This window comes from Gymnodraco acuticeps, unplaced genomic scaffold (genome assembly GCF_902827175.1).
Source record: "Gymnodraco acuticeps unplaced genomic scaffold, fGymAcu1.1, whole genome shotgun sequence".
NCBI classification, from domain to species: Eukaryota; Metazoa; Chordata; class Actinopteri; order Perciformes; family Bathydraconidae; genus Gymnodraco; species Gymnodraco acuticeps.
In genome coordinates this window covers 614,087-624,937 of record NW_022990722.1, presented here as the reverse complement: position 1 = coordinate 624,937, position 10,851 = coordinate 614,087, and the positions used below count along the sequence as shown (strand labels likewise).

Here is a 10,851-nt window from a genome sequence, read left to right as displayed (position 1 = left end):
TTTTTTGAATGGAGCTTTATTTGTACAGACATGAAATGAGAAGGAAGCTTATAATTATATGCAACTAATGCATGTAATGTATAACTAAAGGATGAGAAAAAAAAGAAAATGTAAAAAAAGAATAACTATAATGTTGATTTTAATTATTGTTAGTTATTGCGCCCTCAGCTGCTACCTTTCGGTACAACAACATGGGGGAAATCCAAAGCAACATTCAAGATAACGAGAAACGCTATACAATGTTGAGGTTCATGAATGAGAGCATTGCCCCAAACAATTACGGTGCTTTATTGTAGTAGTTTTTAAACCTAAATTACTCCACTGAATAACTATCATTACTATTTTTTTAAACCGTTTAATATTCTGGCAATTTACGTAACATTTACTAACTGAGCTGAAGAGCTGAAGTCTTGAACGCGACTCGTCAGTCATTGGATGTTTACATTACGATGGTGACCGTAGGTGAGTGGTTAAAAGCACAATTCCTCTCTCAAATCATGATATTTTGCACCTTTTCTTATTTATTTTGATTCCGAAAATATATATCTACGTATCCGCTTCCTCTTGAGCACGTATAACGCTTAACTAACCAACATAAAGCTAACTTTTTAAAGAGCTAATGCTAGGGAAGTAACGTTAAGCTAATGACCACCAGTATTTTCCATGGTGTTTATAGCACAGGTGCTAACTGCGCTACTCTTGTGGTTTATCGGGTCGTGGCTTGGTCATGGACACCTGTCGTTCAACACAACTAGTAGCATATCTGACCAGGGTGTGAAGCCACAGGGAAGATTCTATATGACTGTTTTTTGTTGCAGTGGAGCTGCTGAGTCTCCTGCTGGTGTCCGTGCTGTGGGGCTGCACCAACCCCTTCCTGAAGAGAGGCACTGAGGGGATTGAACATGTCCAACACAACAACAGAGTCTCACAGCTGCTGGCTGAGGTCAAGTTTCTTTTCCTAAACCTCAAGGTAAACACCCTTACATCCATTAATTGTTTGACACTGTGAAAGGATTGCTTTTCCTTACAATTAGTTACATTGCACTTTGTTCCATGTGTTGCTCCACAGTACCTGGTCCCCTTTCTCCTGAACCAGAGTGGCTCTTTGGTGTACTATTACACACTCTCCACCACAGGTGAGACACACATCACTGTCTGAAGGTGGACTAACTGATAATTACCTTTTTTAAAGCTGACATTTGAACTATAGGATAAGATAAGATAGTACTTTATTGATCCCAATTTGGGACTTTTTTGCATTGCAGCAGCATAAAAAGACATGGCATTGTACAATCAAATAGCTATCACGAAGAGCACAGGTGTTGCTAATAAAATTAACGATAGCTGTGTTGTTCCATTACGTTTGCCAGTAAAGCATCCCATTTAGTTGGCAAGCACAATACTAAAGGCTTGGAAGTGGCTAAAGCAAAACAATCATCATTATTGTTATTTCTCACACCTGTGCTTCTCTTCAGCCAATAAGATCAGGTGCATTTCCTTCCTGCCTGCCCACCCAGAATAATGATATTTGTAAACTAATATAAATTGTTCTTATAATTTCAACCTGCTTTCAGCCAGTGAGAACAATTCTTCAGCCCACCTTATTTATGAAGACTAGGCATCTTTCACAGCAGACAAGTCGAAATGCACAGGTGTAGCTAATATTAATAATAATGGCATAATAATGTAACAAGTAACATGTAATGTGATAGTTCCCAGTAAGCTTTGATAGTGAGTCGGAAAGCTCAATAATACCTAAAACAGCAAATGATACTGCTCGTGGTAACATGTGCAGCTTTAAATGTTAAAATGTCCCTTAAGGACAATAGATAAATACAATCATAATCTATGACCTCCTGCCTTGATAATGTGCTTGTTTTTTTGTTTTTTGAGAAATAAATGTATTTCTACTGGTTTAGTTTTTTCAATATCCATTATGAGAACATTGGTTCTTTGGGGTATTTCCTTTTTTGTTCTGAATTTACATCATCTATTTCCAGCAGGAGTCAAGCCTGCTCATTTGGTAGCAGTATATATACAAGTATATATCTATATTATAAATGTTCTTCTCCACTTCTCCTCCCCAGAGATTTCGCTGGCTGTTCCTGTGGCCAACTCTCTTACCTTCCTCTGCACTCTGCTCACCGGCAAGTTTCTGGGTGAAGAGTTTGGAGGCAAACGTAAGGGACTTAATTGTCATACACAAGCTAGCTTTCAAGTACCAGGGCAGTCAAACATTGAGTAATACTGATGCAGGCAAATCTGGGATACTTCAAGCTTTAGGAGGAAAAATGTGGCTTCAAAACCAATTCAGAGCGGTTACATAAGCACGACTCAAGACATTTTTTATAGCATTTTATGGAGCAGTTAATTCCCTCCTCTGCCTGAAAAAATACAGTACTGGTTGTGCTCTGTCTTTTTTAAATGTGTTTTTTCACTTTCATTTTTCTTTCATATCCTCCTCACTCTCTGCAGAGGCTGTCGCGGGAATGTTCCTCACCACAGCTGGCATCACGCTGTGTGTTATAAGCTCCATTAATGACACAGACACTGTGAAGCAGAATATGACCCAGGAACTCTAACAGGGATGAGGATGAAATACAAACTCCCATACCTTCAAGTGATTCCTTTGCAGGGAAGGAAAGGCCAAAGCAGATTTGGGGCGGGACTAGAGGGGGCAATTAAGATTCTGACAGCGACTCCTTAGAGCAGTGGTTCTCAAACTTTTTCTGTCAGGCCCCCCCTTTGGAGAAAAAAAAAAGTCGGGCCCCCCCAACACAAAGTCAGGCTCAGTGGCGAAGCCAGAGATTTATTTTGGGGGTGCTGTGGGGTAGCTTGACGTTTCATAGAGGGTGCTCAAACATTTAGGGTTTCCCATTAATGTACCGGGCGCTACAGTGGAATTTTCTACTGCAACACTCCTCACGCAAATACACAACGTATACCCGCAACTGTTACAATGAAGGCTCGATAATCAGCTCACGGCATATAGGTGTAAGCAGGGGTAAAGTGCTATTTTTATAGCTGGTGTGTGGACCTCACATAGGGGGGTCCGGGGGCATGCTCCCCCGGGAAGATTTTTAAATATTGAAGTTAAAAGCATTAATCTGGTGCACTTTGAGAGCAAAATGAAGAGATCTATGGATACCTCTCTCAACACCCATTTGAAACAGAACTGTAAACAGATTTACTTTTTCTTTATGGATATTTTACAAATCACCCTTTTAAACTTTATTTTTTTTTTACTGTCATATAGTATTTCATACCTGTTTTTAATTTATTCTCTTATTTTTTTATAACTATAATGATCATATAAACGTGTGCCTCGGAAATAATTGTTTAATTAATGGTGACTAAAACGTTTGAGACCCACTGAGATAACACTGAGAGAGTCCTTTAGCTCACTGAGTCTCTCAGTCTGACAGGAGAGGACTGTCCTCCACTTTGTTGTTGAAACAACTCCTTATATCCGTTGGCGTAGCTCGCTAGCACCAGAAGCTAACAACAACGATCTCCGGTACCGGTGTGCTCTCTCTCTCGCTCGAGAACACAAAATGGCTCGTTCCACACACACAGAGCCGAGCTTTAATGAAACACAGAGACCCAGATGTAATAGTACTGTATCATATTATTTTCGAATCAATAATTTTTCAAAATATGATTTTTTTTTTTTTTTTTTAAATAACCATTTTTCCTCCTGGTCTCTCGCGCCCCCCCTGTCATGCCTCTGCGCCCCCCTTGGGGGGCGCGCCCCCCACTTTGAGAACCACTGCCTTAGAGCAACGGCTCTGGTGGGAGAATGGTGCCTAGATGAACTCAGTGTGAGCTTAAAAAAACCTGTCCAGAAGCTTTTACGCCAAGTTTAAGGGGAATTGGGTGCATGTGGGGTTCAACTCAAGGCTAGACTAGATTTATGGGGCTTGCATACAAGTTGGTGGTTGTTAACTTTTACGTTTACTGTAAGTACTCTGCTGCCCCGCCATGTGACTGGCATCTGCATACATGCTAAAGAGACCAAACAGAAACAAGGCTGGGTTTTGAAAATGAACCAATTAGATCTAACCTTCTCGTTTAACGGGGACATTTTCCTTCTGTTTGGGAAAGAGCAGGACACAGGAGAGAACAAATTGCTGTTTTGCCCGAGGATAAAACGGTTATTCATTTACTTATTTTCTGGCTGTCTTGACTCTTGTTTACATAATGTATTACTGAGTTAGATAAAATAATGGTTTTGTTGTTTTATAGCAAGTTACCTTGTTGTATGCTGTGCGAACATGTCTGAAGTATTTCAGAAACAACAGTGATGTACATAGTAATATATTTTGTTTTTATTGTCACAGTATTTTATTGACAAAACATTCTGTACAGACGATGGAATGTGGCTGGTATTCTATTAATAAATTGTTGGCAAAACATAATTTTTTGTCTGAATCACTAATTTCTGCAAATCAAAAAAAGTCTTAAAATATCCCAAAAATATTGTTTCTTATGTACATTTTGGATATGGAATATAATGCGTCCCCGAACACCTAGACAGTTTATGAATCATTCCTGTAAAACAGATTCACAGCAATATAATATAACACTAACTTTATGAAGGGTATAATGTCAGAATAGCGTTGTTTTGTCAGATTCTGGATTGTACTAGAACTAAAGAGAGTTTAAATCTTAAAAAGAGTTATTTGTTCTTATTTTGCATGCCTGTTCACATTTTGGACTTTGTTCTAAAATAAAACATCAATTCAAGTTGTCGCTTTGCTCATTAACACTTTTAAAGTACTACAAATGTAATCAAACATTAATTGGAGCACATTTGGTCATCATAGAAACAGCCGCTGGCTCGTCAGCTGTAGTTAAACCTCTTTGATGAATTCACCAGGACTCCTGATGATGGTTGTGTTCTGTGGTATTGACGGGGCAACCTGTGGGCTCTCCTGTTAAAGGATATAACGAAAATAGTGTTGGAGGAAAAGCAATGAAGCATTTTAATACACTTTGAGGTTGGCAGACTCACCTTTTCTTCCCTGCTCTCTACCTGAGATGTGTTTGACGAAGGCCTTGACTTCAAAGACGTCTGCTGCCTTTCAGGATCCTGAAATTAGACACACATTGAATGCTGAAAAATGTCTGTGTCCCTTTACTACTGAACATAAGCAGTACAGTATACAATTCTGTGTCATCCCAGAATTTCATCATACTCGATGGTCCTTGCATACTATTCTGTTGTTTCACACCATTTGTTGAGATGTTACCGTGTTACAGGTTAAATATATCATATTCTGAACCCATTTACACAGAAACTGAACCTGTTAATATCAGCACCCGTGTGTTGTGTAATTGTAACCGCCCACTCATATGTCCTATACTGTACCTGCTTTCCCATCATTTGTGAAAGTCTCTTGAGAAAAAAGGGTTTATGTGTTTTTGTTCCCAAATGCAGAATTCAGTGTCATTTGTTCATCACGGTAATGTATAAATACATACATTAATTTATTTCCCATCATCCACCTCTTTTCTAAATCATACCCAGTCTGTAAATGTGAAGGACATTGTTTTTCCACATTTCTCCAATGATACAGGAAGCTAACAGATGAGCATGAACAATGCCTACCTGCTGAGTGTTGTCTAGTGGAGCGTTTTGTTCCTCATCCTCCACTATCTCTGCTACTCTCTTTGGACAGAAAATGAGAGACAGATTAAGAGTTAGCTCTGCTTTATTAAACAAACATGAAGAAAAAAAAATGTTAATGTGTAAAGCTGACCTGGTCAACAGGAAGCTCTGTAGCTGTGTTTTCGTCCTCGTGCACCTCCTCGGCCCCTCGTGCCTCCTCTCTTCTCCTCCGTGCTGCTCTCTTCAACAGGCTGGGCTGGACTGTGACAGACAGAAATCAAAAAGCTGCTGCTGTGATCAACAGAACATTTATTATACGCATGCCTACTCCTGGACCCATCGACCTGATACTTCTTTCTGCTCAGTTGTGTTCAAGGACAGCTTGTTGTTGGGCTGAGTCTCTCTTTTGAATATAAAGAAAATGTATTGACTGTTTTGTTTGCTGACTCCTCATAACCGGCTAGTGGGCAATGAACAACTGCTTTAGTAGCAAAAAACCTTTCAGACAATCAACTAGGCTGAACAAAAACCTTACCTTGACTGTTGTAGGCCACATTTGGTCTTTTGTCAGGGCTCAAACACCAACATCCATAGAAACACTGTTTTAGGCATATGATAGCTAGTGACAACGATTAACATGATGAACAGATTAGCTCATTTGAACAAAACATTTTATACTGCTATGAACCGGTATACCTGCATCTTGTGACTGTGCAACACCCTCTTCTTGTATAAGCATGTGAAGGACGCTGTTCTGGGAACTAGTTGTATCATATGCTCTGTATGTGATGACTAATTCCATTCTCGCAAGGAGAATACATACATGTATCCTGATATTGAAGCTCAAGCCGGTGACCAGTGATATTTTTCCAATACTTATAATCAGTTAAATTCATCATCACATGAGATGAATAAATCCCACATTTTCTTGTCTTTGTCGCTATATTGAGGTAGGTAAGAGAGAGATCCAGCAGGAGGACATCTGCATTTGACAAAGTTCGCCTTTCTAGTTCAAATGAGGACAACTAAATTCAGTTTAAAGTTTAAAGTTGGGGTTCCTAACCAGATCCATTGCTGAGTGGGGGTCTGGGCTGTCCTCTGTTGTTGCGGATCTTGACGGGCCTGGAGAAGAAGGCAGACGTCTCCTCTCTCCTGCTCTGCTCTGCTGGAGCTGCAGCTTCATCTCCTGTGGACTTCACCCTGCGACCATCTGACTGGAATTCATGGGATGCAACTGACTAAATATAATTGCATTTATAGGCAAAATAAAAATACTCTCTGCACAGTTTGTCTCGCTGGGGTGTTGAACGTGTTAGGAAGAATACACAAAACTAATTAGCAGTCCCTATATAGCTCTTGTGGTGTGAATTATAGACCGATTTGTACCTCTGGGGAGTCGAGGAGGGCTGAGTCACTGTACTGATCCTCTGGACCACTTCCTGCTTTCCTGTTCTGAGAGAAACACACAAACACATACAGCTGTCACTCACACCTGACATGTGAACATAAGGGAAGACAAACAATGCTTAGACTGTATGTTAAGACTTAATAAACTGCATATAATTAAAGATACCTCATTTCTCCTTAACAGCCTTCTCTTTCCTTGGTAATATCTGCAAAATAAAGAAAACAATGTCTTAAATATTTAAAAAACATTTCTTGTCTGACAATCAACTTTTTATTTATGGAGCAGAACAGACACACCCACAGAGGACCTTGCACAATACCTCTCTGTAGCTTTTGAAACCAACAGCTCCACATATGGAAGTTTCTTGAACCTCTCAGTTCCCACGGCAACATAGCAGTGGCCAGTCTCCAGTTCCACAGCTGACGACAAAGTCGCTCCTTCCAGAGAGCACAACCTGATAAAGCACCGGGGTCACAGGGAGGTTTTTATTCCATATCTCCTCGTCTATTTTTGTTCCACACGTGTATTTTATGGGTTTTTATCACTGACCTGCGCACAGCTCCGGTTCTTAAGCTGACCTTCTCAGTGACCAGACTCAGGATCTGCTCCAGGTCCTGCTGCATGCTCCGAGGAATGATGAACCGGAATGGTGGACAAAGCAAGTCTCCATTTCGGAAAACGCTGAACAGAGAACACAGGGTTTCTTAATGTCCTAATGTTAAGTCAAAGTAAAAGATGGGAAACATCTTCAGCCAAAGCTATGAGACTATGATTCTGAATTAGATAAATCAAGGGGTATCTTTCAAAGTAACAGTCTTTTACTTGCAGAAGCCATTCTTTTTGTTTCCCTGGACAAATAAAAACATTCACACAAGTTTGGGCGCTTAAAAAAGATTCATGAAAATTAACTCATTCTGAGAAGGAGCCACCGTACACCATACAGTTAGTTACCTATTTTCTCAAAAGAAACATTATTTATTTTATGTAGTTTATCAAACTCACTGTATAATGCAGGGTAGAGGTATAAACTTTCTCCATTTGGCTGAAACATTGAGCCTCTGGGATGCTTTGGCCTGCAGAAGACAAGAAAATCAGATAGTTGATACTGCAAACTCAGCGATATTGAAAATTCCTCTTAAATCATGAACTGTATATCCTGCACATCCATCACAAAGAAAAATGGTTATCCTTAACCTGTAATAGCTCACTAACTATTCTGCTCAAGTGGCGCAGCAAATGAATCTAACATCACTGCGAGATGTCTTAAAAGGCACATTCATATTGTGATCTGAGGGTTCCTCTCAAAGCCCATTTTGTCATATATTTCAATTAACTCAGTCGATATCCATGTCTGCCTCTGATATGTAGCTGGACTAAATCAATCCACTCAGAACAACCCAGACATTGATAATCTCCCGTTATTGTTTTTACTTTGAAGAGAGAGACGTTTGATGCATTTACATTGTCTCAGCGCAGAGAATAAGGAGGCATGGGGCGGTGAATTGTGGGTAATAGGCCTGTCCAGACACGCACACAGCCCTGATAACACTGCGTGAAAGCACCACTCTTTGTTTCACCAGCTGGATCAAACACAACTCACATACAGACACACTTCCTGCATTGCTCCACAGCAACCACAACACAGGCATGTAAGACTTGAAAACCTAAGAACTCTCGCCTTCCAAATGGCAGTCACCCAAGGCACACACAATCGGTCTCCGCTCCTTTTATGTTTTTCAGAAAAGTAACACTGATGGTTTGAGACTGAGAGCACACTCAAAAAAAGGGGGTCATACTGTACCTGCCAAGGGGTCAGAATACAAAGCAAGCACTCCTCAGCATGTGTGAACGTGTTTGAAATGAATTTTGTTTGGATTTTAAGAGAGCTTCCGCCATCACTGAAGAAAACTGATTTCAGATTCACTAGAAAACGGTTATAAAATCTGATTTGCTTCAGATTTTCTGCTCTTTGGTGACATCCAGCTGTAACTACACATGTCACATTGGAGCTTTTACAGGGCGCCCCGCAAGGCCTGAGTGACATGTAAATGACAGTTAAGTCATTAGACCATTGTATCCGGTAATTTACATGACAACCACACGGACATCAAGGGGACGATAAACGCAAAGGGTGGCCCTAATCAAACTAATGCCAACAAAACAATGTCATCAAATGTAAAGGCAAATCTCGCTAATGGAAATTCCTGAGACCTTTCCTGTCTGATATCAGGCAAGGAAAATCCTGCCGTCATTATCATATTTGCTTTGGCACAATATCAACTAGAAAAGGTTGGATTTGAGTACAGTGTCAGGGGGTGCATTCTTCCTGGTTAAACTGGGATTAATCAGTGATGAAGTGGGCCTTAAAAGCAAAACGCCCACACATCAAAATGAAAGCCTACCTGGGTTTCTTCACGGCCATCCGGCTGCTTTTTCGTTCTTGCGGTCAGGTAACTATGCATTAAAACAAAAGATATAACGAAGAAAATCCTTTTTAAACCCTTTTCTCACATAAAAGGTATGTTAGAATGGATTCTTAATTCATTTCCTTTCATTTTAGACACAGAAAGCCTCTAGAACGGCACACTAATATCAGCATAGTAAATGTTTTTTGTACTTACTCAAGTTTTTTGAACCGTTCAAAGCCAGCAGCAACATACTTGGCTCCTGTCTGAAGATCCTGGAGGTCTGAGACCCTGTGCCCCTGCCTGGGCGTGTAGAGGGTCCTGACGGCCAGGGAGGCCCCGATGCTCCGGGTCACTTCAGTCAGAAAGGCCTCCATGCTGGCCACCTGTCGCTGGTTGACCACAAACCTGCGTCCACTGTAGAAAGGGTCTCCATTCTTATAGACCACCACGCTCTTCACTGGAGGCAGGAGAGCCGTGGCTGCTGTGCTGGCAGCCATCTGAGCCAGGTACTGATAGTCCACACACACATTTTTTAAAAAGGTGTTTTTTTTAAACCACTAACACCACATCATTCTCTCCACATACATGTCATTTCACTCACTTAGCCTATAATTGCATTTACTGACCATCTTTATACACCAGGTACATTTACATAACACATTCTTTGAATCACACATGAATAAAAACCATGTTCAGTCACTACCTCCTGTTGGACGATGAAGCGAGGAAAGGCTTGAATCGGAGGCGAAAGGTGGAAATCCTTCCCTTCTGTTGTTGTGATCCGTCTGGACTCCCACTCATCACGTTCTGCTCTCTCTATCCCCCCTAGCACACACACACACAAATTCACACACTACTCCACTGACGGCGGTGAGTATTTCCTGGTTGCTATGGCAGCGTGGCCAGCAATGACCGGCTTTGTGGGCCAAACCATCGGCAGCAACCACAACAAAAGGGGACAGACAGAGGAGAGAAGGGGTGGGTCGCTGTGTTGTTGTAAGCTGAATCAATAAGATAACTTCTACACCCACTTGTCTGTATTTTCCCCCCAAAACATATTTGCCAAATATCAATATGCATATTAGCATAAGCTGGCAATTATGGTGACAAAACCATTACGGAAATGTGACCTTTTAAACATGACATTTGATCTAAAAACAAGGACCTTTTTTGGAAGCAGGACAATGTCATTTTTACTTTTAAAAGCATGTTCCTCAGTGCTCTTTAATGACATTAATACCTTAAGACTAGAGCAGCTTAATAGGAGACAGTTGTGTGCAGAACTCCTATGTGATGCGTGAGAGCTCATTCATTGTGATCTAAATGGGGAATTTGAGCTTCTGTGAGTCACTACCAACTTGTTTTGAGCCAGCGATCGCCCTGACCTGGATTGAGTTAACCTTTTCCTACACAACAGTAACTAC

General features: G+C 40.8%; 2 protein-coding genes across 4 annotated transcripts; one reads left to right on the top strand and one right to left on the bottom strand.

Moving 5' to 3' along the window:
* The first annotated feature begins 195 nt into the window (after positions 1-195).
* tmem234 (transmembrane protein 234) lies at positions 196-4,418 on the top strand. Of its 2 annotated transcripts, XR_004570554.1 has the most exons (6): positions 196-462; positions 819-970; positions 1,070-1,136; positions 2,088-2,180; positions 2,476-2,701; positions 3,773-4,418. XR_004570554.1 is itself a non-coding variant. In XM_034231750.1 (5 exons), the coding sequence occupies exons 1-5, from the start codon at positions 450-452 to the stop codon at positions 2,580-2,582; spliced, it is 432 nt and encodes a 143-aa protein (XP_034087641.1). In that variant the 5' UTR covers positions 196-449; the 3' UTR covers positions 2,583-2,873. The 2 variants fall into 2 exon arrangements, 1 of the variants encoding a protein (XP_034087641.1); XM_034231750.1 differs by lacking the exon at positions 3,773-4,418 and having other exon boundaries at positions 2,476-2,873.
* A 246-nt stretch (positions 4,419-4,664) lies between these two features.
* Positions 4,665-10,483, bottom strand: dcdc2b (doublecortin domain containing 2B). 2 transcript variants are annotated; one of them, XM_034231748.1, is made up of 13 exons: positions 10,131-10,483; positions 9,641-9,936; positions 9,422-9,473; positions 8,022-8,092; positions 7,569-7,700; positions 7,339-7,473; positions 7,185-7,224; positions 6,998-7,063; positions 6,675-6,825; positions 5,763-5,872; positions 5,612-5,671; positions 5,015-5,092; positions 4,665-4,934 (listed from the first exon to the last, which is right to left on the bottom strand). In XM_034231748.1, the coding sequence occupies exons 2-13, from the start codon at positions 9,922-9,924 to the stop codon at positions 4,854-4,856; spliced, it is 1,260 nt and encodes a 419-aa protein (XP_034087639.1). In that variant the 5' UTR covers positions 9,925-9,936; positions 10,131-10,483; the 3' UTR covers positions 4,665-4,853. The 2 variants fall into 2 exon arrangements, with proteins under 2 accessions (XP_034087639.1, XP_034087640.1); XM_034231749.1 differs by having other exon boundaries at positions 5,036-5,092.
* Between the last annotated feature and the right edge of the window lie 368 nt (positions 10,484-10,851).

Bases quoted from the DNA above. Each gene is read 5' to 3' on its own strand.
- tmem234 (XM_034231750.1), top strand. The intron at 971-1,069 runs GTAAACACCCTT...GTTGCTCCACAG, and splicing joins TTCTTTTCCTAAACCTCAAG to TACCTGGTCCCCTTTCTCCT. The intron at 2,181-2,475 runs GTAAGGGACTTA...CACTCTCTGCAG, and splicing joins TGAAGAGTTTGGAGGCAAAC to AGGCTGTCGCGGGAATGTTC.
- dcdc2b (XM_034231748.1), bottom strand. From the start codon at position 9,924: ATGGCTGCCAGCACAGCAGCCACGGCTCTCCTGCCTCCAGTGAAGAGC. The intron at 6,826-6,997 runs GTACAAATCGGT...CATGAATTCCAG, and splicing joins CCCTCCTCGACTCCCCAGAG to TCAGATGGTCGCAGGGTGAA. The intron at 5,873-6,674 runs GTTAGGAACCCC...TGTCTGTCACAG, and splicing joins CCCACTCAGCAATGGATCTG to TCCAGCCCAGCCTGTTGAAG.